The 27,324-nt window shown below is 48.8% G+C and overlaps 2 protein-coding genes, 1 long non-coding RNA gene and 1 other non-coding gene across 11 annotated transcripts; 3 read left to right on the forward strand and 1 right to left on the reverse strand.

The window, feature by feature from the left end:
- Nucleotides 1-9,405: 9,405 nt before the first annotated feature.
- Nucleotides 9,406-23,591, forward strand: ALOX12 (arachidonate 12-lipoxygenase, 12S type). Of its 5 annotated transcripts, none has more exons than XR_011259832.1 (14): nt 9,406-10,186; nt 10,763-10,964; nt 12,276-12,357; nt 12,461-12,583; nt 12,701-12,804; nt 13,062-13,222; nt 14,050-14,193; nt 14,976-15,185; nt 18,970-19,056; nt 19,262-19,431; nt 19,939-20,060; nt 22,062-22,194; nt 22,284-22,454; nt 22,571-23,591. XR_011259832.1 is itself a non-coding variant. In XM_069603291.1 (14 exons), exons 1-14 carry the CDS (start codon nt 10,052-10,054, stop codon nt 22,748-22,750), a joined length of 1,992 nt encoding a protein of 663 aa, XP_069459392.1. In that variant the 5' UTR covers nt 9,406-10,051; the 3' UTR covers nt 22,751-23,591. The 5 variants fall into 5 exon arrangements, 3 of the variants coding, with proteins under 3 accessions (XP_069459392.1, XP_069459393.1, XP_069459394.1); XR_011259833.1 differs by having other exon boundaries at nt 23,353-23,591; XM_069603291.1 differs by having other exon boundaries at nt 22,062-22,162.
- LOC138447429 (uncharacterized) lies at nt 10,586-25,135 on the reverse strand. 4 transcript variants are annotated; one of them, XR_011259835.1, is made up of 4 exons: nt 24,662-25,109; nt 22,387-22,467; nt 17,073-17,591; nt 10,586-10,998 (listed from the first exon to the last, which is right to left on the reverse strand). It is a non-coding gene; the product is annotated as an uncharacterized lncRNA (long non-coding RNA). The 4 variants fall into 4 exon arrangements; XR_011259836.1 differs by lacking the exon at nt 22,387-22,467 and having other exon boundaries at nt 25,051-25,135; XR_011259834.1 differs by lacking the exon at nt 22,387-22,467 and having other exon boundaries at nt 24,662-25,133.
- On the forward strand, nt 25,122-27,307 carry RNASEK (ribonuclease K). The gene is made up of 3 exons (XM_069603297.1): nt 25,122-25,580; nt 26,282-26,358; nt 26,922-27,307. Exons 1-3 carry the CDS (start codon nt 25,503-25,505, stop codon nt 27,061-27,063), a joined length of 297 nt encoding a protein of 98 aa, XP_069459398.1. The 5' UTR covers nt 25,122-25,502; the 3' UTR covers nt 27,064-27,307.
- Nucleotides 26,542-26,648, forward strand: LOC138415624 (U6 spliceosomal RNA). The gene has a single exon (XR_011247368.1). It is a non-coding gene; the product is annotated as a U6 spliceosomal RNA (small nuclear RNA).
- Nucleotides 27,308-27,324: the final 17 nt, after the last annotated feature.

Genomic DNA, 27,324 nt, shown 5'->3' on the forward strand with positions numbered 1-27,324 from the left:
TGGGAGCCACCGTGGAAACACAGAGACTTCATTTTTTCCATTTTCATCCAAGTCCCAGAAGCAAGCATCTTTGGCTCTGATTAGCCCAGCCTGGGTCATGTGTCCACTTCTTAAGCAATCACTGCCCAGGAGGATATGTTACTGTCATTGACTGGTGTTCAATGGGTCACTTACTAATAGACAAGGATCAAAATCATTACGCAACCTGAGATTCACCAACAATCCACATCTGAGTAAGAGCAACAACAGTCAACACACACACAACACCCAGGCCTCTCTGGCAGACTGAACAGTCTTTCAGAGTTTGTTCTCCTCAAGATAATAATAACAAGCATTATACTTTAAAAAGCTTCCCTGAGGAGTCTGGAATTATTATGAGCTGCTGCTGCTGCTAAGTCGCTTCAGTCGTGTCCTACTCTGTGCAACCCCATAAACGGCAGCCCACCAGGCTCCCCCATCCCTGGGGTTCTCCAGGCAAGAACACTGGAGTGGGTTGCCATTTCCTTCTCCAATGTATGAAAGTGAAAAGTGAAAGTGAAGACACTCAGTCGTGTCCGACTCTTAGCGACCCCATGGACTGCAGCCTACCAGGCTCCTCCATCCATGGGATTCTCCAGGCAAGAGTACCGGAGTGGGTTGCCATTGCCTGAGCTAATATATGTAAAAAGCACTTACAAGAATGTCTGACTCAATGTAAATACTACAGAACTGTTAATTATCATCATGGAAGAAGGATCCTGGAGAAGGAAAAATATCATAACAAGCAGGATGGAGGTACAGAACAGTTTAAATACTGAAAGGAGGGACTTCCCTGGTGGTCCAGTGGCTGAGACTTCACACTTCCACTGTAGGGAGCACGGGTTTGATCCCTGGTTGGAGAACTGAGATCCTGCATGCCACGGAATGGTGTGGCCAAAAAAAAAAAAACTGAAAGGAGTGTGACCTAATTTTGTAACAAACTGGTAAAGCAGGATATATTGGTTAAACTACTTTTTGCTTCTTTGATCCAGAGTTTGCCACAAGATTGTTTTAAAATATGTTTCAGTCATCTCTACAAGGGGATTTGGGAGCGAATAAATACTCAATACTGATTACAAGATGGTGGACTGATAGATGCTGGAGTCCACCCTCCTACAGCAAACTACCCATAATGGAAATGAATCTGAAAAAAAAAAAACGTGCACACACACACACACACCTAGATCACGCTGCTGTACACCTGAAACTAACACAACATTGTACATCAACTAAAGTTCAATTAAAAAAATAAAAGAATAAATAAAATAATGGATGATTTTTTTTAAAGTCAAATGGCTCCAGGGTATGTGTGGAGCAATCAGCCCAGGTCCCCAGAAAGGCTCAGAAATTAGAGTTCCAACCATCCCTGAAGACAGGGGTGCAGGTTAAGACTGAACACAGTAAGACTGACTGAAAATCTGTATGAAAAGCAAACAGCCTCCATTAATCCCTGGGTTAAGGAGCTGGGGCTCAAGTTCATCAGAGAGAAATTTCTGGTGGCACAAATGATGGCAAAAAAATTTCAGAATACATGGAGATAGCTAATATTAAGTCTTTCGACTGATCCTGTCTTTATTTAAAATTTTGATCTTTTGTCAACTGTTAATTTTTTGCACTAATTTTGATTTTTTTCAAATATTGCATTTAAATACTATTTACCTTGATAACCAGGTTTTCAGGCACCCAAGCTAAGTGCCTCACTTGCCTCTCTCTAGTCTTCACCTAGGTTACTGCCTTTTCAAACCTTTAGTACAAATCTGTTACAAGGAACAGCTTTGGTTTTATATTTTTTAAATTTTAAAATCTTTAATTCTTACATGCATTCCCAAACATGAACCCCCCTCCCACCTCCCTCCCCCTAACATCTTTCTGGGTCATCCCCATGCACCAGCCCCCAGCATGCTGCATCCTGCGTCAGACATAGACTGGCGATTCAATTCACATGATAGTATACATGTTAGAATGTCATTCTCCCAAATCATCCCACCCTCTCCCTCTCCCTCTGAGTCCAAAAGTCCGTTATACACATCTGTGTCTCTTTCCCTGTCTTGCATACAGGGTCGTCATTGCCATCTTCCTAAATTCCATATATATGTGTTAGTATACTGTATTGGTGTTTTTCTTTCTGGCTTACTTCACTCTGTATAATCGGCTCCAGTTTCATCCATCTCATCAGAACTGATTCAAATGAATTCTTTTTAACGGCTGAGTAATACTCCATTGTGTATATGTACCACAGCTTTCTTATCCATTCATCTGCTGATGGACATCTAGGTTGTTTCCATGTCCTGGCTATTATAAACAGTGCTGCGATGAACATTGGGGTACATGTGTCTCTTTCAATTCTGGTTTCCTCGGTGTGTATGCCCAGAAGTGGGATTGCTGGGTCATAAGGTAGTTCTATTTGCAATTTTTTAAGGAATCTCCACACTGTTCTCCATAGTGGCTGTACTAGTTTGCATTCCCACCAACAGTGTAGGAGGGTTCCCTTTTCTCCACACCCTCTCCAGCATTTATTGCTTGTAGATTTTTGGATCGCAGCCATTCTGACTGGTGTGAAATGGTACCTCATTGTGGTTTTGATTTGCATTTCTCTAATAATGAGTGATGTTGAGCATCTTTTCATGTGTTTGTTAGCCATCTGTATGTCTTCTTTGGAGAAATGTCTATTTAGTTCTTTGGCCCATTTTTTGATTGGGTCGTTTATTTTTCTGGAATTGAGCTGCATAAGTTGCTTGTATATTTTTGAGATTAGTTGTTTGTCAGTTGCTTCATTTGCTATTATTTTCTCCCATTCAGAAGGCTGTCTTTTCACCTTGCTTATAGTTTCCTTTGTTGTGCAGAAGCTTTTAATTTTAATTAGATCCCATTTGTTTATTTTTGCTTTTATTTCCAGAATTCTGGGAGGTGGATCATAGAGGATCCTGCTGTGATTTATGTAGGAACAGCTTTGGATTAGTGATCGCTTTTAAACATGGTCCAACACAGGGTGGAGCAGAGATTCATCAGCAGTGGACAAGACAAGAAAATCATCTAGAAATCAGTGTGACTAAGAAATCTGGAGCTTTCCTGGTGGCTCACTGGTAAAGAATCCACTTGCCAATGCAGGAGGCACAGGTTCAGTCCTCGGTCTGGGAAGATCCCACATGCTGAGGAGCAACAAGGCCCATGTACACGACTTCTGAGCAAGCCTGTGCTCGAGAGCCCGGGAGCTGCACCTACTGAGCTCAGGTGCTGCAAACACTGAAGCCCACATGTTCTACAGCCCATGTTTTGCAACAAGAGAAGCTACTGCAATGAGAAACCAGTGCGCTGCAACTAGAGAAAACCCCGTGCAGCAATGAAGATCCAGCACAGCCAAAAATAAATAAATAAGATTATTTTTAAAAAAAAAGAAATTTGAATACGTAGAATTAGAACAAAGAGTTTAGGCTGGTTTTGGGTATTGGCAGGGATCCCAGAGAAGGGGTGGAATTTCTGTGTTCCCTATACCCTCTGATGAACCCCACAACTCATCTGTCCCTTAATCTTTGTCTCCAAGATGGAGTGAGAAGCCTGAGATGCCACGGGTCTGGGCTTGCAGTTCAGTCCTGAGAAGAGAGTCGAAGGGTTTGAGACTGGATCCCTGAGGAACAGAGATAAGCAGTGGGGGCTGGAGAAAGGCCCAGGATTAACCTTACAATGTCTTTACAGAAATGTTGAGAAAAGTCAGTGTGAGAACAAGTAAATCCAAGTAGTTTCAAGACGTCAATCTAGTGGAAAGAGATTCTGAGAGGCTTTTCTTGATACAAGGTTCACATAAAATGCTAATTGGTAACATAAAAGTGAGGGTCCCTGCCTGCTCTACCAGTGATGCTGGGGAGATAAGGATGAGGGAGGGGCTCACATCAGCTTCTGCGAGACGGAGTCTCAGGATAATGTTCTGGATGATTCTAATCTTTGATTTTTCTTGCATTAGCAACCAAGCAGTGAGTACTGCTGGGGTATCACACCCCAGTCATGTTTCTCTACCTTTTTTCTGTGATGGCCCCCTTACAAAGCCTTTACCGTCGTGTATCTGCTTATGGCCCTGAAGGGCCATAAGCTATTATAGAATCTATGGTGTTGTGGCTCCACCCATGAGAATTGGCCTGTAGCCAGTTCCTCCCCACGTTTTCTGGATTTTATATCCCCCTCAGGGTCTTCCCCTCATCATTTACACTCTTGTTTCTCCACATCTCAACCTTTCCACCCACCTCCAGCCATGGCCCCCTCTCTGTTCCCTGCCTGGCCCTCTTTCTTTCAAGAAATTTTGGTATAATTGAAATGGGGTGTAAATGAAAGGCCTTGTAGTACACTGTTAGGTTTAGAATTTTAGATGATTTACTTAAAAAAAAATTTTAAGGATAATACATTGTAATTAAGTTTTATTTTTATTTTAGTTTCTGGCTATGTGGCATGAGGGATTTAGGACCCTAACCAAGGATGGAACCCATGCCCCATGAAATGGAAGCATGGAGTCTTAACCACTAGACCACCAGGGAAGCTCCAGCCTTATTTCTTGAAGGGCATGCTACACTCTGATCTGCATTCTGTCTCCTTCTCTCTACTGAACCTGTTCTCCATAATATCACAAATGAACTCCAAGTCCCGACGTCAACACATACTCTTCCACCCAGCAATCTCCATGTCAAAGAAACCTTACCAGCATGTGCCTAGAAGATAGCAAAACTGGACACTATGTTTCACCATAACTCTTTCTAACCAGCCGGATTTTAAATGGTTGTGAATATTGAGTAACATTGCTCTGCCCAATCCTTAGTGGTCCTAACTTCAAGACTCCCTTGGAACAACAGGACTTGTCTCCACTGTGTACAAACCTATGGACTCTCTCCAGCCTCTCCAGGGTCCAACTTGCAACTTTTAATCATCATAAACATTAAGAACAGCCCCTTTCAAGCAGTCAGAAATCCCTGACTTAGGCTCCTCCCTGAATAATTCAGTTAATGTCTTCGCTAGTGGGTTCTTCTGCCTGACAAAAAAAGACACTTAATTTTGTTGACTGTTTTTATCTGTTCATTTTATTTTGTTCTTGTTTTTTTAATGGTGGTCTTTCACCCTTTGTAACTTTTCTTGAACTTTAACCCATAGAAATAAAGCCACCAAGTATATAAGGATATAAATACAAACATGCTCTCTATAACATTCATCAAATGTCTAAAAAGTGTAAACTGAATGATCACTGGCAGAGGAATGGTTAAAACCAACGTGGAGCACCATGTAGCTGTTAAAGAAAAAGTCCAAGGAGTTCCCTGGTTGTCCAGTGGCTAGGGCTACATACTTCCACCGCAGCGGGGTATGTGTTCAATCCCTGGTCAGGGAATTCAGATCCCACGTGCCAATGGCGTGGCCAAAAAAGAATGAGTCCAGGGTATAACTACTGAACCACAGAGACGTCCATGAGGACATTTAAGATGTCCTCTTAAATGAGGAAGAAGTATACAGTATGGCACAGATTTGTTAAACAACAAAAAACAGCCACTCCTAGAAGCGTACTCATGATTGAAGATGATTCTATGCAACCCACAAAACCTGAGCAGACTCTCTTTGGGCTTGACTTGGGGATATTTGTTGGGATCAAGGCAGCAGAGGTGGTGGGGACAGGTGGCAAGGCGCCAAGAATCTGCCAGCTTTCTTCTCTCTGAATGGACATAGCTCCCTGGGAGCAAACCTTCTTTGACTCTCCTCTGAGCCTTGAGCATTCCCTCACTAGCACCCGTTTGAGGTCCCACAAAGGCTCTTCCCTCTTAGTCCCATCCCAAAACTCCCTTTGTAGGCAGAGATGGTGGATGAGGACGAGGGGGCAAATATGCCTCAAGGACCAAGACTCTACCTGGAAGAAAAGAGATTGAGACTGAATTCTTGTTTGATATGAATAAAGTTCTCTCTGAATGTTGAGAAGGTTCCAACAGAGATCCACCGGCAGGAAAGAACCCTAAAGTTCTCCAAAGGGAAGCCCCTGTGAGCAGTCATCTGGTCAAACGACCAGGCTCAGTATCAAGACTCAAGGTTTCAGGGGTTGAGGCTGGACACGGCCCTGACCCTGGCCCCTGGCACCACAGTCACTCTGAGAGACCCTCTGTGAGCTAAGAGCTGGGAAGCCCAAGTGTGGGTCACTCTTGTGGCCTGTGCAGCAGGCCCATGAGGCACTAGAAATGACCCATCAGATGGTGCAGGAATGACGTTTCCCTAGTGCCACCAGTGAACAAGAACAGAAGTGAGTACCACACTCAGAGAGGGGAGGTGCTGGGCTTTCTGCACACTGGGGAGGGGTACTCAAATTACTAACTGGAAAAATATGTGATATAAAGTCTACCCTCAAATCAGAGCCTATATTTAAAGTTACATAGTTTATAATGCTGTGTTTGTATGTCCAATTTGTCCTCAAAGAATAAACACAAACTTCTGTAGTCCTGTACTAAATATGGGCTCCAAACACTCATGGAGTGGGGACAGTGGGGTGACCCTCTAGCCAACTGAAGTCTAAGCCACACTGGTACAGGAGAAAAGAAGGGGATGAAATTGCTCTTGTGTTCAGAACACTTAAACAAGACTTTTTGGCTATGAAATGCAAGGTCCATCCCCCTCGCCCACAGTCCCTGGGGAAGTATCTAGTGAGAGAAGCTTTGATCAAGAAGCTAAATTGTCCTGCAAAGAGTGGTGGTAGAAAAGTGAGACAGAAAGCAGGGCCCTGGGGATCTGGAAGAAGAGGAGAGTTCAGCTTTGGGGTGCACATATGGGCTTCCCTACTGCAAAACCCAGCCCCTGGTCCTTCCTGTGGTAAACAGAAGAACAAATGGTAACTGTAAGGACCAGTAAACATTTTAAAATAAGAAGCTTAATTCTTCCTGTTGAAAATAAGAGACTTCTTCCAACCTTTTCTTTTCTTTTACTACTTATTTATTTGGCTGCATCAGGTCTTAGTTGAGGCACAGGCAAATTTTCGACCTTCATTGCTGCATGTGGACTGTTCAGCATGAGACCTCTTAGCTGTGGCATGTGGGGTCTAGTCCCCTGACCAGGGATGGAACCCCGACTCCCTGCATTGGGAGTGTGGAGTCGCAGCCACTGGACTCACCAGGGAAGTATCTCCAATCCCTTCCTTAGAGCATTAATGTTAGAAAACTTGTAAGTTCTTTCTCTGTCTCTTTGAAATGTATGGGAATCTTTTTAGAAGCTAAACCAGCCTCTTGCAGCTTTATGACCCAGGAATGTCTCTCTCCCAAGGCCCTGGCAGTCATCTCTTTGAAATGGAAAAATCAGGAGAGAGAGCACCCCTACCTCCTAGTTTCTGTGAGAGGACAGGACCCTAACTGAGGTGAGCACCTTGCTCTGAGATGCAAAACAACCTCCTGTCATAAAGATATGAGGATATTGGTTTTCCTGTGATTAACCCTATTAATAACACCAAGGATCACCAATCACCAGGTAAAGTTAGGACGAACAGTGTGTGACAAATGGTGCTCTCAAGCCTCTTACTTGAGAACTAGTTACTGTTTATCTTGAGAACATGTGTAAAGGCTGCATCTGTTTGGCACTATAACAGGACGGGATTACTTTATCTTTACAATCTCTTAGCAGATGGCCTGTGACGCACATCACATTCTGGTAATGCTTATTCAAGTATAAAACTATTTTCTTTCCTCCACTGCCTTTGTGGAGAGCTTTTCCTGGGTTGGGAAATCTTGTTTTTCATTATATTTCCCAATATAATGCATGAGCTGAAAAAGAAAAAAAAATAAGTGAGAAGGTTTTAAGGAGTAAGACGTCTAAATGGAAAGGATGTGGAAAAATAGTATGGGGTGAGGAGAGGCAGAGAAAGTTCTAGAAACACTGATGCTGACATTCAATTGAAAACTGTTTCCAGAATGTAAGTAATAGAATAATAGCAATGAACACATAAGGAGACTACTGCCAGGTATTGTTCTGTTTTAAACATTAACTTATTAGCAGATGTAGTAGCTTGGATTATTGTTCTTAATTATCCATCCCCACCTCCACCCTGCCTCTGAGTACGCTCCAGCAGGCAGAAAATGTGTCACTGAACAGCAGAGAAGCAGGCTGAAGTATGGACTAGTCTTGGAAGTATCACACAAACTTTCTTTTTGGGTAAAAGTGACACTTGAAGGGCACGTGTGGAAAGGCCAGGTTCAGCTACTACAAAAGATGGGGAATGTGAGCCACACTATTTGGATATTACAGGATACCCCAAACTGGAGGAAACTGGGGGCCAGCAGACACCAGCCCTGAGCACTGAGGATGCAGTAGGCGGGAGTGGGCCCAGAAGATAAGGGGAAGGGCACCCAGTAAGGATCAGACACTTCTGTAAGGTCTGGAGGCTGGAAGGCAGGACTGGAATCCCTCTTACGCCCACCAAAGACCAACATGTTGGGTCATTTTTGAGGGTCTGGCTCATGAAAGCAGGTTTACCTTGCCCTGGCCTAGCCCAGGCTGCCAACCACGTCCACTGTGAGCCAAATGCTTATAAAGACTAGGGCCAAGAAGACTTGGGTAGGGACCAGCAAGAGGCTTCCTGGGTGGGTGCTAAAGCCTGAGTCCTGAATCATCCTCCTGACAAAGTCCCACCGCTGCTCCCTGGTTCCCCAGTTTCTCGCCCTGAGTGCCAAAAACGACCAGGAGACAGTGGGGGTGGGGGGATGTGTTTCAAGTGGGGTAAAAACAAGGGGGAAGATGAAAGAAGTAGAACTTCATGACTAATAAGAACTTTACACCTGAGTCTTTTAGGAGAAAATTGGATTCTTGTGGGGAAAGCAAGCACCAGGGTCAGTGAGGCCAGAATAAAAATGTACCTGGAACATATAGAAGAGAAAGAGGCTGCATTCATTCTGGAGGGACAAAGTCCATGGGAATCGCCCAAGGATGCTGGGTCCCTAAGTGGCTCCACATTGCACCCTCACACCTGGGTCCCTAACATTCTCTGCACCCACTATGAAGACAGGACAAAAGGAAGCACTCACTGCCCTGCCTCAGTTAGGCCTCCCTCAGTATCTGAAGGGGTTGGCAGGTGGTGCTAGCGGTAAAGAACTCATCTGCTAATGCAGGAAACATAAAGTGATGCGGGTTGGATCCCTGGGTCCGGAAGACCCCCGGAGAAGAAATGGCAACCCGCTTCAGTATTCTTGCCTGGAGAATCCCTGGGACAAAGGAGCCTGGTGGGCTATAGTCCCTAGGGTCCCAAAGAGTCAGACACGACTGAAGCGACTTAACATGCATAGCATGCAGTATCTGACGTGTATGTGTGTGTGTGTGGGGGGGGGGGGGTCCTAACCCAGCCATGTTTGACGAGGTTGGGGGTGGGGTGAGGAGCAAGTCTCTCAGCCGTTACTTTTCCAAGTTTTAGGCAACCTGGGGAAACTCTGGTCATTTATTGAAGGACTGCGCTCAAATCAGGTAGCAATCAGAAACTGAAGACTGACTGTGCTGCACTGGGTCCGGAGAAGCCCACTCTCCAGGAATGCCCCAGCGCAGCCACCCAGGTCGACCTTCCAGGGCTCGGCCCACGGTCTTCCCCAGGTCCCAGCCCACAAAAGCAGGGACTTTCTCCTCCGTTTGGAAGACCGACACACTCCCTCTTCCTTCGAGCTCCCCCAAAGTCCCGCCGACCTCGGGGAGTGTCCTCGTCCTGCTCCCTTCAACGCCAAGGCCCCTGACCGCCTCGGGAGGAGGAGAAACCCGGGCACATCCGTCCTCTCGGCTTCCCCCAGGCCGCGGTCCCTTTATCTCCCTCGCAGCTGCGCTCGGGCCGGGAGGCGCGGCTCTTCCCCACAGCCGGCTCTGCGGCGGCTCGCAGGTTCGGGCTAGTCTGGGGCGGAGACTGGGAACGCCAGAATGTGGTGAGGAGGGCGGGGACGCGAGCCCATCTTTAAAGGCCCGGGACCGGCCCTGAGGCGCCTGGACACCTGCCGGCGGCCCCGGGCGGCCTCGAGAAGCGCGCACGAACCCGGCTTCCCTCGCTTCAGCCGCCGGGGCGGCCATGGGCCGCTACCGCATCCTCGTGGCCACCGGGGCCTCGCTCTTCGCCGGCTCGCACAACCGCGTGCAGCTGTGGCTGGTCGGGGCGCGCGGGGAAACGGAGCTGGAGCTGCAGCTGCGGCCGGTGCGGGGCCAGGTCAGCGGGCGAGCCGGGACGCGGGAGGCCGGCGAAGGGGCGGGATAGGGGGCGAGACGACGGCAGGACCGTGTCCGCTGGGGCTTTCAGGTGTTGGGCCGCCGGTGCCTGGGCGGAGGGGATCGGGAGCCAGGGTGCAGGCAGGGCGCATACCCTTCTCGCTCCCCGACGGCCCTGGTCCTCACAGCCTCCAACTCCTTCTTCAAGTGACCCGTGCCAGTGTCAGTAATAGGATCTGAAGTCAAGCAGGATGCTCCTAGTAAGGAGGGCGCGGGGGGAGCTCAGTTAAAGGACCGATTGAGGTGCTGATGCTCAGACATCAATTCAAGACACTGCGAGCCACACGCCGGGCTCCCTCATTCTGCCGGTGCGATAGGGGTGAGACCCACCGCGCAAGCGTTCGGAGGCAGAACGAGGAATGCTGTATTTGGAGGCCCTGCCAACCGAGGCTCCACAAAGGTCCCCTCCTCTCTTGTCCTCCGCCCCCCCCCCCCCCGCATTACTTACCCCCCACCCACCCCGGCAAAATGGCCTTTCCTGGAACCCTGCTACTGTCTCTGGGTTCTGGTCCCACAGAAGGAGGAGTTTGAGCACGAAGTTCCGGGGGACCTGGGGCCGTTGCAGTTCGTGAAGTTGCGCAAACACCACTCCCTGGTGGACGACGCGTGGTTCTGCGACCGCATCACGGTGCAGGGCCCTGGAGCCTGCGAGGAGGCCGCGTTCCCGTGCTATCGCTGGGTGCAGGGTGACGGCGTGCTGTGCCTGCCAGAGGCCACCGGTGAGGGGCAGTGTCGAGAGGAGGGGTGTAGGTCCTGGAGAACAGATGGGAAAGGAGGGGGGTTGGAGCTGAGAAAGGTCAGAGGGCCTTGAGGAAAGTGAGGGTTCAGCAAGTTAAGTGTGGGGAAGGCAGGACACTGGAAAGTTATAAAATACCAAATTTATACACAGGAAAAAAAAAGCTGCAAGTGGAGCTGGACAGGGACATAAGTTCACGTGTAAATTCCACCCTCCAAGAAGATGAGGGCAGGGGATGGGAGTCGCAGCGATGATGGGAAACAGAAGCACCGAAAGTGCCAAAGTAAAAGCAGACGGGAGATCTGTATTGGGATGAGGAACAAGTTGGGGCAGGGCAGGTACAGGTAGCATGTGGAATAGCGGATGGAGGCGACCCTGAGAGAAGACAGTGTGGGAAATAATAAACAATGTGACTGGGAGAGCTGGTTTGGTTGGAAAAACACAGAAGCAAACCATGAGGGACAGGGTGCACACTGACAGCGGGCGGGGGTAATGAGGACAGCCAATACAGAATCTGTTATCATGGGAAATAGTAAGAGAGATGATCACGGAGGAAAATGCACGCCAGGGCAAGTAAGGATAGAAAGACATCACTTTGACACTGGTGAATAAACATGCAGCTAAGAGCAGGAACAAGGTGATAATAGACTCTGAGGGTCTCAGCAGAGTGAAGTCAGAGAAAGAAAGCAAAGAGCTGTTCCTCATAGCTTTCCAGACGGCTGAGGTGTGGCAGGTGAGGTTCAGCACATATGAAATTAACCAAGGCAATATATAGAAGAAAACAGGTAAGGGCATATGGGTGACTAAGACTTTACCCCCCCCCACCTTTTTTTTTTTTTTTTTTTTGGCTGCACTGCTCAGCATGTGGGATTTTAGTTCCCCAACCAGGGATTGAACCCGTGCCCCCTGCAATGGACTTGCAGAGTCTTAACCACTGGACTGCAAGGGATTCACAAGATTTTATCACCTTAATTACAGTGATTTTTCCAACAATAGATACTGATGAAATAGGATCAAGCGGGGAAAGGCGAGTTAACAGACAAGAAAAGATGTCAAACATGAGATTGTCTCAAGGCAAGAAATGAGGGTTGAGATTAACAAAACCCAGAGTACACAGTTGGCAATGACAAGGTAAATGTGTCTCAGAAATCAATGGAGTGATGCAAGGCCAGAGATAAAAGCAACAGAGCAGAACTGAACACAGGGCCCATGACTGCTGAAAGGAAGATGAAGACAAGCGGGGGAGAGCCCAGGACCACACAGACTGTGGCCAACTGTCTTAACATCTCCACAGCCCGCCTGGCAGGAAACAATGCATTGGATGTGTTCCAGAGACATCGAGAGAAGGAGCTGAAAGAAAGACATAAGATATACCGGTGACCACCCACCCACAGGGCCTCTCAGTGGTACCCCCTTCCCTGACCGCACCCCCACTACTGACCTGGGCACCCTTCCTGAAGCCTTGTCCCCATTTCCTAGCTGGGCCACCTGGAAGGAAGGGTTACCCCTGACAATAGCTGCAGGCTGTGAGGACGATCTACCTGCAAATATGAGATTCCACGAGGAGAAGAGGCTGGACTTTGAGTGGACACTGAAGGCAGGGTGAGAACAGGCCTGGAGTTCAGAGTGGTGAAAGGGCCGGGAGATCTAAAAAATGGTGGTAGATGGTGAGGGGCTGAGGGATGGGCAAGTGGGTTCACGCCTTGATTCCTGTCCTAGGGCTCTGGAGATGGTCCTCAAACGTGTTTACACCCTCCTGAGCTCCTGGACCAGTCTGGAGGATTTTGATCTCATCTTCTGGGGCCAGAAGAGCCCCTTGGCTGGTCAGTGGTTCCCCAGGTCTCTATAACCTGTTGATGGCTTCTCCTGATGTCCCGACCTTCACACTCCACAGTCCCTCATAAGTGTTTCATAGATGAGACTATATTGTGCTGGGTCATTTCTCAGAGACCTCAAGATGAAAAGATAGGGACTGGATATGGGGTGGTCACATGCCTACATTGCTGGGGTAGGGCCTGGAGGAGGGACATCCCGACTGTGTAAACCTCCTCCTCCACTCCACTCCACCCCGACCCCACAGAGAAGGTTCACCAGCGCTGGCAGGACGATGAGTTGTTTGGCTACCAGTTTCTCAATGGCGCCAACCCCATGCTGTTGAGACGCTGCACCTCTCTGCCTTCTCGGCTGGTGCTGCCCTCGGGGATGGAGGAGCTACGGGCCCAGCTGGAGAGAGAACTCCAGGTATCCCTCCCACCCTGCACTGTTCTCACCTTGGCAGTGCAGCCAGAAGTGATGAAGGGGAGGGACCAAAGATGAGTTGAGGAAGGGAGGCTGTGGTAGCCCTTGGTCCAGACTCCAGTGCTGGAAAAAACTAGAGGTGATACAGTATGTGGGGAAAACTCTGAGGAGCTCCTAGCATGGAGAAGCAGGATGGATCCCCAGGGTACAGACAGGCTCAGTGGTGTTACCAGGGACAATGTCGTCTCCTGGTTGATGTCAGTGCGCTGGACACCAGTGTCCAAAGGGAGGAACAAAGATGGAAAATGTGCCATCAGCAGGGGAGAACTGTGTAGGTTTCCTGGGTTTGGAGGAGGTGAGCTGCATATGAGGATGATGAGCGAGGCCAGATGTGAGCATGTCATGGGCATGTGTGCACTGGACTGGGCAGCAGTGCTGGCAGCGGATTCCTTGACACAGGAGGTGAGTTTTGGAGAGGGAGTGAAAGAGCGTCTGCTGAGCTGGTAACAGCTGAACACAGGGAGCAGGTCACTGCAGGATGGTGGGGTAGGGGCCTGGCCATCTGGACAAGGGGCCAGCGTGCACACTGGACTAGGCAGGCCCATTTTGAAATCGGACCTGCACAAGACGTCTACCTTCACTAGGCTGTTTGTCACTTAAAATGAGAGGAATCAGGCCAGATGCTCTGGTCCTGCCAATAAGACTCCGTAACTGACACAGGATGATGGCAAGAATCAAGATAAATATCTTGAAATGTGTTCCCCCTTTGCCCCTGCCCTCTCGGGTTAGACTTTAAACTCAAAGGATGGATACATTCCTCCTTTCCCCAGAATGGTTCCCTGTTTGAGGCTGATTTCATCCTCTTGGACGGAATTCCAGCCAACGTGATCCGAGGAGAGAAGCAGTACCTGGCTGCCCCCCTCGTCATGCTCAAGATGGACCCCAGTGGAAAGCTGCTACCCATGGTCATCCAGGTGAGGTGCCCCAGGCACCCCCTCCCAACTCTGCTGCTGTTTACCTCCACCTCTGCACCTGAGGACCCAGCCCCTTGCTCCCAAGCTCCATCCTCACACAGTGAGACCTGTCCTCATGTCACTCTGCTTACAGCCTGGTTTTTCCTGACTTGCCCAACTGGAAGGACTTGTTCAAGAGTCATAATGGCCTTTTGGAGTTCTCATCCTATACCCAGTGGTTCTTGAACTGCAGTGTGCCTCAGAATGACCTAGAGGGCTTGTTAAAACAGTGTGCTGGGTCTCAGCCTGAGATTTTCTGATTCAGTCTGTCTGGGATGGGGACTGAGAATTTGCTTTTCTAAGTTCCAAAGTGACGTGGATGCTTCAAGATTAGTGATTAAGAGTCACTAATTAATCCCTCAGTCCACTCTCTTTTCTCCCACTGTTCTCAATAGTCAGTTTAACAAACCCTGTCAATTATCTCATACACCCAGCTTCCCCTTCCATCCCCCACCATAACTCAGACCCCCATAACGTTTCTCCCAAACCACCATCAGGACCTCCTCACTGGACTCCCTGCATTCAGACCCCCTGCATTCACCCTGAAGACCATGATAGGTGCACGGTGCCACAGCAGTAAGAGGCAGGGTGGAAGGGGCCTCATTCTTCCTCCTCCTAATCCTCTAGATTACAGCCTCCTGGGTGGCAAAAATCGTACTTACTCATCTGTTTCCCCAAGATGGCTGACCATAAGGTCACACAGAAAGTGGGAATTCAATGAAGGCTTAATTTCTTTTTCCCAGATCCAGCCTCCCAGCCCCATCTCCCCAACCCCACCACTGTTCCTGCCCTCGGATCCTCCACTCGCCTGGCTCCTGGCAAAGACCTGGGTCCGAAATTCAGATTTCCAACTGCATCAGCTCCAATACCATTTGCTCAACACCCATCTGCTGGCTGAGGTCATTGCCGTGGCCACCATGAGGTGCCTCCCAGGGCTGCACCCTGTCTTCAAGGTACCACCTCCACCCTCCACGTCCTACTTCATTCAGACCCCAAAGAAAGGAAACAGGCCAATATCATATGATACTGCATGTGTGCATGCTAAGTTGCTTCAGTCATTTCTGACTCTTTGCAGCCCTATGGACTATAGCCCACCAGGCTCCTCTGTCCATGGGATTCTCCAGGCAAGAATACTGGAGTGGGTTGCCATGCCTTCCTCTGGGGGACTTTCCTGAACCAGGACCTTTACATCTCCTGCACTGGCAGGCAGGTTCTTTATCACTAGCACCACCTGGGAAGCCCCATCATATGATATTATAGCAGCAAAAAAATTTTATCACTTTGTAAAAGAAGGGAGAACAGAAGGAAGAAAGACTGTATCAATATTTTGAGACTTGTGTTTTAATTAAGTTGAGTCACTTAACGTTTCTTCAGGACATATTACAAAGGAACCCTCTGAAATTCTCAGATCTGACAATCTAGCAATGGGCCGAGAGTATAGCCAGAATATTGCCAGTAAAACAAAAGCCTTGTTCCTGCCTTAGTAGATTTATGAGTTAGCCAGAAAGACACATGGTGCCCACAAGAACTACCCAGAGAACAATACCTGGACCTAGAATTTGAAATCATGAGACAGCTGGTAAACACTAGAATATTGATGGAGAATGTTCCACCCCAACTGAGAGTGCTAAGTAGGAACAGAGCAATAGGCAAGGAGAACGGCGCAACAGGGTGCTTATTCCAGCCCAAGAGAGAAATGGAGAAAGACATGTGTTGGCAAGGTGGTGACAAGAATTTAAAAAAAAAAAAAAATCAAGGACTTCCCTGGCTGTCCACTGGTTAAGACACCACAATTCCACTGCAGGGGGTACAGGTTCAATCCCTGGTCTGGGAATTAAGATCCCACATGCCACATGGCTCTAATCATCAGACTTGGGGAAGGGAAGGAACAGTAGCTGCAGCAAGCCTGGGTATCAGAGCAGAGACAGAAAAGTCAGAGGTCTAAGCTTCTACAACACTCAGGAGCCCAAGGGTGGTGTGGGAGACTGACCTAGAAATCCTGTAATTTTATAAAAGAGTGAGCTCAGCATCTACTGCTCAGCTGACAGCAGCAACATAAGGCTCATGCTTGCTTTAAAATGTCCTCAAAATCTTGATGACATTTGAGATATAGGGAACAAGGCAAAAGGGACAAAACTGCATACGAACATATGCATATGAAACAAGCATATGAACCAGAGCAATCGTCAGAAACAGGAAAGCCAGGAAAGAAGCCAGCTGGGAAGTGAAGATGAGATTCAGTTTGAGGTTCATGGAATTGGAAGTGTTGGCAGGACACACAGGTGAGCACCTGGCAGGGAGAAGGACTGAACTGTACTTCAGCCGGGGGCCTGCCAGGTCCCTGAAAGCCTGGCCAGCAGTAGCTGTGGCCTCTTGGGAGGCTGGGGCGGCACCGACAAGATGGAGTCCAGTGTGATGAGCAGAATCTTGGATTTTACTCATCTCATGGTGCTCCTGCACCACTATCTTCTGCTCACCTTCGATAGGCTAAGCCTCATTTCACACTGAAAATATCCCCCCTTTACGAGTTGAGCCCTGTGCCCACCTGTCTCCACTCCCAGAGCAAAATCATGTCAAAGAGCTGCACTGTTATCAGCACACACAGGAGAGCCAAGCCGGCCAATGTCCCAGTGGTGATCTGTGCAGGCTCTGGATTCAGACTGCCAAGGCCTGAATCCTGAGTCCTAACCTTCGTACAGGTGTGAGCTCAGTGTCCTCATGTCTTAAAGGGGACAAAAGGAACACCATCGTGGGGCTGCTAAAGGCTGAAATGACCTAATAGCATGACACAGGCTAAAAGCTAGAAAAAAGTTAGTTCTTGCAATTTTTGTTATTCTTACCTTTGGGGGGCAGGGAGCTGGGCTGGGTCTTCATTGCTGTGCACAGGTTTTCTCTAGTTTTGGTGAGTGGGGGCCACTTGCCAGCTATGGTGCGTGGGCTTCTCACTGCAGCGGCTTCTCTTGTTGTGGAGAACGGGCTCTAGGGCAAGCGGGCTTCAGGAGTTGCAGCTTGTGGGCTCTAGAGCTCAGGCTCAGTAGACGGCTTAGCTGTCCCCCTGGCATGTAGGGTCTTAGTTCTTGGACCAGGGATCAAACCAGTGTCCCTGAATTGGCAGGCAGATTGTTAACCACTGGACCATAGAGGAGGTCCCGATTATTAAGAATTGTTTGTCCTCAGGCTTCTCCTCTCAAGTGGATGTTGGGCTTTCTATGACACTCAGCAACTTTCATGAACTTTCTGAAGTTTCAGTCCAATGTAAGCTTCTTTGACTTCTGACCCCATAGTTCTCTCTGGCTCATTCTGTCTCCAGCAACAACTACTTAGATAAATACCAACCCTTTGTGAAATCTGTACATAAACTGGGTGGAAATGAAAACAAAATAGTCTGAGATGAAAAGAAATGCATGGAAGATCAGGTGGCCTTTTTTAATAGCTAAGGAAAAGTTATTTCTTGAAAAGCTTGCAAAATAGAGGGAATCTAACTGCCTAATTTGGGGTGGGAGGAGATTTGATGACAGCCTCTCTGCTGCCCTGGTGGCTCAGCTGGGAAAGAATCCGCCTGCAATGCAGGAGTCCTGGGTTCGATCCCTGGGTTGGGAAGATCCCATGGAGAAGGGAACAGCGACCCACTCCAGTATTCAGGCCTGGAGAATTTCATGGACTGTATAGTCCATGAGGTCGCAAAGAGTCAGACATGACTGAGCGACTTTCACTTCACCTCTGCTGCTTACACAGGTGGCACAGTATGGCTCCTCCTCACTGAAGGTACCCAACTCTACCCCTCAAAACCTGACAGTGAAGCAACCAGGGGATGGACGTGTGACTTTGGAAATGAGCAGACAGACTAATTTAAACTGTGAGGATGACAGAGTATAAAAGCAAATCAGCTGTGGAGTAGGAAATGGCAACCCACTCCAGTATTCTTGCCTGGAAAATCCCATGGACAGAGGAGCCAGGTGGGCTATGGTCCATGGGGTCGAAAAGAGTTAGACACGACTAAGTGACTGAGCACATCAACACATACTATGATTTAAAATGGTTGTTTTCTTTTGTATTCCTACTAGAAGAGTCTGGGACTTCCAATGCTTCCATATCCTTGCCAATATGTTTAGTCTCTTTAAATTCTGACCTTATTAATAAATGTGTAGTATTTTTTAAAAAAGCAAATTAGGGACCCTGGTGGTCCAGTGGTTAAGACTCCTGCATTGTAAACCCCTGCTTACAATGCAGGGGCAGCAGGTTTGATCCCTGGTCAGGGAACTAAGATTCCACATGCCACACAGCCAAAGACGGGATGAAAAAAAGTAAAAGCAAATCAAAAGGGGCTGATTCTCAAAGGCCACCTACACTCCAGGTGGAAATCATCAAGATAAATAATAGCTGCTACTCAAGGGCATCACTCATGTAAGCATCACTGTAGCCTCCTAAGACAAAAGACCCTATAATCAGCCACCGTTATCACATGAGGATAGGAGATGAGAAAGGTCACCACTTAGAGGGTCCTGTACCTTGGACAAATATAAAATGACTGCTGAAGTGAAACCCAGGTCAGTGCGGCTGGAGAACGATGACTCACAGAGGTGACAAGATCGTGAGATGGCATGATCATAGGAACAGGAAGAGACCAGCCTGTCAAGGGAGGAAAGCGCCAAGAGAAGAGAAGGCCATCATGCTGCCTACAAGGAAGGACCTGAGCATGTCCCCCATAATCGACCCCCTCTATTCTCCCCCATCCAGCTTCTGATGCCACACATCCGCTACACGATGGAAATCAACACCAGGGCACGGACTCAGCTCATCTCAGATGGAGGCATATTTGATAAAGTAAGTGGGGCTGCATCACTGCCTGACTTTCTACCATCTCTTGCCACTTTGAAGATCCCAGACCAACCTGGATAAATGTCCTGACCCTTAAACCTATGAGCCCTTTATATCCATGTCTCTAAAATGTGAAAACCCCACATCTGAAAACCCCTTATATACTGTGCACTGGCTTCTTCCTCAAGGCCTTGCATCTCTCTTGTCCCAGGCTGTGAGCACCGGTGGAGGGGGTCATGTGCACTTGCTCCGCCGGGCCCTGGCTCAGCTGACCTACCGCTCCCTCTGTCCTCTTGACGATCTGGCTGATCGCCACCTGCTGGGAACCCCAGGTGCTCTCTACGCCTGCGATGCTTTACGGCTCTGGGAAATCACTGCCCGGTGGGTGAGGGGGAAGCCAAGAAAGGAGTCGGTGGAGGGGTGAGGTGGGGAGAAGGCGAGTGGGGCTCTGGTCCCAAGGTCAGCATGGGGCAGAAGGAACATGAAAACAAGAAGGTCCAGACAGGAGAAGCAGAGGAAGGGATCCTGGGGAGAGATGAGGAAGAGTGGGGAGTCAGTGGGTGGGGTCTGAGGAGCAGACTAGGGACAGAGAGCATAGATTGGGAAAGCTGTGGATGCAAAGGCTGAGGGACCTGGACAAATCAGCGGTTTTGTTAGAAAGAAAGGCTTTCAACAATGTCTGGGAATGCCTAGAACTAAGGACCCACGTGTCCTTCCTCTCTAGGCTATTCTGTAGAAACAGCTAAGAGTGACCCAAAAGGCAGGCCTAGAAGACTCTATACTCAGACACAGCAGCAGTCAGCTGGCCAGAGACCATGGAACAGTGTAGAGGTCAGAGGCCGGCGCCTTCTCCTCTTAAGGAGCTCACCTCCCTTCTCCCCGGGGCAGGTATGTGGAGGGGATTGTCCACCTCTTCTACCACGGGGATGACGTTGTAAAAGGGGACCCTGAGCTGCAAGCCTGGTGTCGGGAGATCACTGAGGTGGGGCTGCGCCAGGCCCAGGAGCGAGGTGAGATCCCTCCCAGAGATGGGAGCTCCTCAGACACTCTGCCCAGAGCAGAGTCTGAGTTCAGAACCCCGCCCGCTCATCACACCCTCTGCCCTCCACACTTCAAACATCTTAATACCATTTCTACCTCCTGAGACTCAGGACAATTCCCAATGCCCAAGGATCAGCCTCCTCAAAGACCCTGGCCATCATCCTTCACTTTCACCCCCTCCCCTAACCTGCCACAGCATGGCACCCCCCAGGAACAGTGGGGGATCTTCCCAAGCCCTGCTGGGGTTCACGTTCTCTCCTCGTGGCTGTCTATACCTTCCTGAGGATATAAATGGGAAGAGTTTTCCACCAAAGTCCATGATGACCCCTTCTGTTTTCCCTCTTCTTCTCCTGCCTCCCACTGTCCAGCACAAAGAAAGAAAGTCCAAGCCATCTGCACAATGGCCACAGTGCAAGGTCATTTCTAGATGTAAACACAATGCTCTACAGGCTTTGTATCAACCCTGAAGTCAGTGCCCCCCTGGGGCTCATGTCGCTTTGGCCGATCCAGCCTCCCCCACAATCAAGTCACTGCCTTTAGCACCCCTACTGGCATTCTACCCTCTGGGGAAGCAGCAGCCTTTCTTGGCTCTTCCTGGCTTCCTCCTCCTCTAACACACACGGACCAGCATGGCCTGCTCCAAATCTTCCTTCCGTCCCTGTCCCTCACATTTCACACTGACATCTCGGCCTCTGTGAGGCAACTACAGATATTTACTGGGGAGCCGCTATGGCCAGCCTCTGGGGGTGCCATGAGCACTAGTCTGACACTCGCCCTCAAGAGGGAGCGTCCCTCTGGAGCATCAGTGGCTGCACCACCCCGCTTCCAGGACCAAACTTTCTCTACAGGCTCCTGGGAGACCCCTCCTCCTCTCCTTGGCCATCTTTTCCCCAACCAGCATCTACATTTGGAAAATGAAAATAAACATCCACATGTCAACTTTAGCCTCCAATAAGTGCTTCTCATTCTCTCTTCACTCTCCCTCAATTCTCACAGCTCACTTTTGCCTCATTTTCTCAGCAGACATTTTAGAAAAAAATGTGCTAAAATAAAAACAAACCTGAGATTAGCAGTTAGGAACCCAAGTTCAAGGTCAGCCTCTGCCTTTTCCCAATTACCACAGTCCTGTTGTTCGTTTAGCGGCTCAGTCGTGTCCAACTCTTATGAGATGGCCCAAACTGTAGCTCACCAGGCTCCTCTGTCCATAGGATTTCCCAGGCAAGGATACCAGAGTGGGTTGACATTTCCTTCACCATGGGATCTTCTCCACCCAGTGAACTGAACCCATGAACCCACATCTGCATCGGCAGGTGGATTCTTTATCACTGAGCCACCAGGAAAGCTCTTCTACAAGCAGTTTAATCTCTTTTGTCTTTGATTTTTTTTTTAATCTATAAAAAGGGAGTGTTACATTTGCTCACCTTAACTGGTAGGATTACTGGGTCTCTGAGCCCCCACCTCCACCATGAATTGAGTGGCTTGAGCATAATCTTTGCAGAAAGCCTCTCTTGCCTGTGACATTGTAAATCTATAACTTTGCTTATCTTTCATATTATAAATTAGATACCTGCAATTCCCTGTCTGCAAACAGAAGGCAACATCCCTAAATTCTCAGCTGTTTTTTGAGGCAAAGGGTTTCTGATCATTCAAACCTTTTCAGCACCCCCCCTACCCTTCCAAAATAACAATAACTGCTTATTGGAAGACTTGTTCCATACCAGGTGATTAACTCATTTATAAAGTAGGTATCACTCACATTTTACAGGTCAAGAAATTGAGGTTCAGAGAGGTCAAGTAACCCAACTGTATTACTTGAGTCTGAGTTGAAGCCCATGTCTGATGCAGATATACTTGAACAAATGAACTAAACAAACATCCATCAATTCCAAAACCTAGACATCTGAAGACATCGGCCTTTATTTCTCTCCTCTCAGACTGTAGCCTCTAAATCCTGTTCCTTTTCTGCCCAGGTTTCCCTGTCTCCTTCCAGTCCCAGAATCAACTCTGCCATTTCCTTACCATGTGTGTTTTCACGTGCACTGCTCAGCATGGGGCCATCAACCAGGGCCAGGTATGGAGCGCTGAAAGCCCAGATCCCTGAAGGCAAGTGTTTGGACATGGGATGCCCATGGGAGAGACGGGGGTTCAAACCCTAAGTACTAGGATCCTAGGGTTGCAGTTTCTTCCCCCAGCTGGACTGGTATGCCTGGGTCCCTAATGCCCCATGCACAATGCGGATGCCCCCACCCACCACCAAGGAAGATGTGACAATGGCCACCGTGATGGGCTCACTACCTGATGTCCGACAAGCCTGTCTTCAAATGGCCATCACGTGGCATCTGGGTCGCCGCCAGCCAGACATGGTAAGAGAGGACTCTGGGGAAATGGAAATGACAGTTGGAAGGAACAGCAGTAGGGCAAGGCTCTAGGTGTGTCTGCCTTTGAACTCAAAACTGACTGATCCTTTGTTCTTTCTTAGGTGCCTCTGGGGCATCACAAAGAAAAGTATTTCTCAGACCCCAAGGCCAAGTCTGTACTAAATCAATTCCAAACAGATCTGGAAAACTTGGAAAGGGAAATTACAGCCCGCAATGAGCAACTTGACCTGCCCTATGAATACCTAAAGCCCAGCCACATAGAGAACAGCGTCACTATTTGAGCTCTAGGGCGCCCCCCATGGGCAGACTGCAGATCAGCTCTGGGACTGACAATTCCATCTTGAGTTTCAGTTCAGTTCAGTTTAGTTCAACCCCTCAGTCGTGTCCGACTCTGCAACCCATGAACTGCCGCACGCCAGGCCTCCCTGTCCATCACCAACTCCCGGAGTTCACTCAAACTCACGTCCGTCGAGTCGGTGATGCCATCCAGCCATCTCATCCTCTGTCATCCCCTTCTCCTGCCCCCAATCCCTCCCAGCATCAGAGTCTTTTCCAATGAGTCAACTCTGTATTGCTGTTCACTTGCTAAGTCGCGCCTGACACTTTGCAACCCCCTGGACTGTAGCACACCAGGCTCCTCTGTCCTCCATTATCTCCCAGAGTATGCTCAAATTCATCCTGCTGCTGAGGTTATTTCCTTTCCCAATTAAACCACCTACATCTGTATCCTATGAGCCCAAGGGCCTTTGCAGGTGTGCATGCTGAGTTACTCAGTCATGTCCAACTCTTATGCGACCCCCATGGACTGTAGCCCACCAGGCTCCTCTGTCCATGGGATTATCCAGGCAAGAATACTGAAGTGGGTCGCCATTTCCTATTCCAGGGGATCTTCTCAATACAGAGATCAAACCTGCATCTCCTGCACTGGCAGTTGGATTCTTTACCATTGCACCACCTGGGAAGCCCCTAAGGAAAGGGTCTGATAATATGTTAGGTTTTGGAGGCCACACTGACTCTTGTCACAGCTATTCAATTCTCTTGTTGTAGCACAAAAGCAGCCACAGGCAACGTGTAAATCAATGTGACTATGTTCCAATAAAACTTTATTTATGGACAGTGAAATATGAACTTCTTGTGTCATAGAATATTCTCTGTTCAGTTTAGTCAACCATTTTAAAATGCAAAAAACACAACAACAAAACCCTGTGGATTTTTGCCCTCAGGGGCAGTACCTGCACCAGGGTGCCCCTGCAGCAGCCTGAGGTACTGACCTTATCTGAGAAACATCCAGAGAATGCTGGGGAGTGGGGGGATGGTAAGGGAGGCAGGGAGGGGAAGATTTCTTGGAGAAACCGACAACCTCAATTCATCCTCCTTTCCCAGAAGCTTGACTTCACGCTTGGTGGCCAACTTAAAAATTCCTGACTCTACCTTGGCAGCTTTCCCTCCACCCGTTTCTCCTATTCATACACCTACCCCAAAGTCCCTGCATGCGAATGGTGCTTCTAAGGCAAAAGTAAAACTTTCACTCCAAAATGATGTCCTTCCAGACAGTCTCAAACAAAAGAGACACAAAATACAAGTCTGAAGGTCACTTCCTCAGGAGCTTCAGTGCCCTGGGGTCTTTAAGTGTTTCCCAGGTTCCAAGTTCTTTCAGGATCCTTTAAAGAACAATATGTACAAAATAAAGGGGAAAATATCACAAAGTGATGCTAACCACTGGCAGTGTCTGTCTGGTTCTGGGGTCTTGGGATCAAAATGACCCCTCTCAGTTATACTATGACCACTGCCCTCACTAGAAAAGGTACAAAAAACTCAGTGAAAAATTATGTTCTTCAAACACCACTATTTCCCTGAATAATGTCTATAGACCTGTTTTTCACCAGTGCTGCTGCTGCTAAGTCGCTTCAGTCGTGTCTGACTCAGCGACCCTATGGACTGCAGCCCTCCAGGCTCCTCCGTCCCTGGGATTCTCCAGGCCAGAGTACTGGAGTTGGGGTGCCATTGCCTTCTCCGTTTCACCAGTGAGGTATACAAAATTTTTCTTTGGAAGGTATATAATCTATTCATATCTTTAAAATCTTGGACTCTGTCATGTTCAAACTTTCCGTTTACTCGCTTACCGTAAGGAAGAAAACTGACATTTCTGTGCACTTATTGCCTTCTCCAGCACACTTGGCAGGGCCACTCACCTTAACAGTTTGTTCATTGAGTCCGCTTCCCCTGGACTTTTCCTAACGCCCATATTTTTCCTGGATTTGGTATCCAAAACTCTTCAGTATTCCATGTTTGGTAACAAAACGTTACTTAAGGATTTCCAAAGCCAAGAACTCTCAGCAATTTTAAAGCGTTCTAGCCACGACAACACGCCTGGTCTTGGGAAGGGGTTGCCATCTCCTTTTACCGTGTCAGAGTGTCTATTTCAAACGGTATGGATGAGTAGAGAGGAGACAGAGGCGTTCTCTCGGTGTAAATCTATCTCAATTACCATTTTCCCAGCGCAGAACACCACTCAAGACTAAGGTATCTGAGACCAAAATGACATAATCCTCGGCTGCTGACAGCCCATCGCCAAGTTTACCTGGAGCTCGGCCAGAGATAAACGCTGTTCCAAGACCGGGCTACCCATTCTTCCTTGTCACGTGACTCGACGAACTTGGTCACGTGACACCCTGGCTCCTCCCATTCCAAACTAGAGAGGGGGTAGCCAAGAAACCGGAGGACTTTGCTCCTACAAAACTCGCGCCCCAGTTATTGATCCATATTGGTCAATAATGGACTCTAATTTGAGAAACACCGCCCTTCCCCTCGGAAGTCCAGAGAGGACCCGGAGGCTCCAGCGTTCTCCGCCTGGTGCCCCCCCCCGGCCCGATGGTTGAGCCCGGAGGCCACGCCCCCTCGTTCTCCCTCTCTACTCTACGTCCTCCGCAGCTCGAGCCCTGAAGTCCAGCTCCCTTTTCCCAGCTCCTAGGGCCTTCCTCTCACCGATATCCTATCTGGCCCATATCTAGGCGATTCCCAACTCCTTTCTTCATGGCGTCGCTTCTGTGCTGTGGGCCCAAGCTGGCCGCCTGCGGCATCGTCCTCAGCGCCTGGGGAGTGATCATGTTGGTGAGGGGACTGCCGGGCGACTACCGGAGAGGAGAGGGCCTGAGGGGCTCAGTGTCGGAGGGCTGGAAGGCTAGGAGACTCCAGGCCTTGAAAAGCAGCAAACAGGCTGGGGGGGTGGGGGGTGGTTGATTAGCCTCTGGAGAATAAGACAGAACTGGATTGAGAAATGAGGATTTGGAGGGGAGAGGGGAAGCTGGAGGTTGGAATGGGAGCCGGGGCTGGTAAATCTGGAGTACCCTCAAGGTAAGAGGAAGGAGATCTAAGTTCTTGAGAGATCCTTGAGCTGAATGGAGGGCAGTGGGGAGAGGGACCGCTTGTTCCCGAAATGGATAGCTAGGCCTTATTTCCTCAGGACTCTACCCGCTGTACTAAAGGGAGAAATAATATGGAGAAGTGCCGATTCCCTCTACCCCCCTCTTCGCCCTGTCCCGTGATAATGACGCCTCCAGAGAGGAGGATAATCAGGGTTCCTGGGTTGTTCACTATTCCTGCCCTTGCCCCAACCACGTCTTCTCTGTGTCACCATTCAAGCTCTATTCCAGGTGACCGGAGTCCAGATCCGGGAACAACCATCCCTAATCCCAGCTCATTCTGTAATTCCCAGACCCAGATGTTGTGGCAACATTCGAAGTGGGAGGAGTTCAGGCAGCGACCAGGTCAGTTGCCTGAGTTAAAACAACCTACTCTTTCTCTTTTTTCAGATAATGCTCGGAATCTTTTTCAATGTCCATTCTGCTGTGTTAATTGAAGACGTCCCCTTCACGGAGAAAGATTTTGAGTAAGTGGAGAGGCAGGGGATGTGGTCAGAATTGGGGGCGGAGAATCGCAGGAGGCTAGACGCTTGGGCCGCGGTGGCTGGGAAACGGTGCTCTCTCTAGCACCCGGGAACAGTCTTGGGAGTCAGACCTCAGAGACCATCCTAAACCCACCGCTTTAAATGTGGCTGTTAAGAATTTTACTGGTGCTCGCTTCGGCAGCACATATACTAAAATTGGAACGATACAGAGAAGATTAGCATGGCCCCTGCGCAAGGATGACACGCAAATTCGTGAAGCGTTCCATATTTTTTGAGGATGATCATAACACCTCCTTTATAGGGCTGTTATGAAAAATAAATCAGTTAATTCATAGAAAAAAAAAGAATTTTACTGGACTTCTCTGTGCCTCCGTCCACCCCTGCAAAGTGGATGCTATAATAGAACTCTCCCCCAAAGGGTTATGAAGATTGAATAAGATAATACACATTAAAGCGTTTAGAAGGGTACAGGGCACATAGTAAGTGTTCCGTAAATGTGTGCTGTTAATGTTTCTGATATTTCTCTGCCTAATCCCCACCCCTAGGAATGGCCCCCAGAACATATACAACCTTTACGAGCAAGTCAGCTACAACTGTTTCATCGCGGCGGGCCTTTACCTCCTCCTCGGAGGCTTCTCTTTCTGTCAAGTTCGGCTCAATAAGCGCAAGGAATACATGGTGCGCTAGAGCACAGTGGCGCTCCCCCTCTCCAGCCCCCTCCTCTATTTAAAGACTCTCCCCAGGTCACAGCCCCCCGCCTCCCATTCTGGTGCCCTCTGCGGACTAGGTTTTCTTGGCGAGAGACTCAATCCCTTGTTCTCCAACCTCTGGCGCCCGGCTTCTGTGGAGGGAGGTTGGGGTTGGCCGTTCCCTGTCCCTCCGGCCCTCTCGCCTCGTCCCGTTCCACAATAAAGAGAAACTGCTCTCTTAAGACTTGTGTGTGTGTCT

This window comes from Ovis canadensis, chromosome 11 (assembly GCF_042477335.2).
Source record: "Ovis canadensis isolate MfBH-ARS-UI-01 breed Bighorn chromosome 11, ARS-UI_OviCan_v2, whole genome shotgun sequence".
Classification (NCBI taxonomy): domain Eukaryota; kingdom Metazoa; phylum Chordata; class Mammalia; order Artiodactyla; family Bovidae; genus Ovis; species Ovis canadensis.

Bases quoted from the DNA above. Each gene is read 5' to 3' on its own strand.
- RNASEK (XM_069603297.1), top strand. From the start codon at position 25,503: ATGGCGTCGCTTCTGTGCTGTGGGCCCAAGCTGGCCGCCTGCGGCATC. The intron at 25,581-26,281 runs GTGAGGGGACTG...CTCTTTTTTCAG, and splicing joins CCTGGGGAGTGATCATGTTG to ATAATGCTCGGAATCTTTTT. The intron at 26,359-26,921 runs GTAAGTGGAGAG...CCCCACCCCTAG, and splicing joins TTCACGGAGAAAGATTTTGA to GAATGGCCCCCAGAACATAT.
- ALOX12 (XM_069603291.1), top strand. From the start codon at position 10,052: ATGGGCCGCTACCGCATCCTCGTGGCCACCGGGGCCTCGCTCTTCGCC. The intron at 10,187-10,762 runs GTCAGCGGGCGA...CTGGTCCCACAG, and splicing joins TGCGGCCGGTGCGGGGCCAG to AAGGAGGAGTTTGAGCACGA. The intron at 22,163-22,283 runs GTATGGAGCGCT...TTCTTCCCCCAG, and splicing joins GGGCCATCAACCAGGGCCAG to CTGGACTGGTATGCCTGGGT.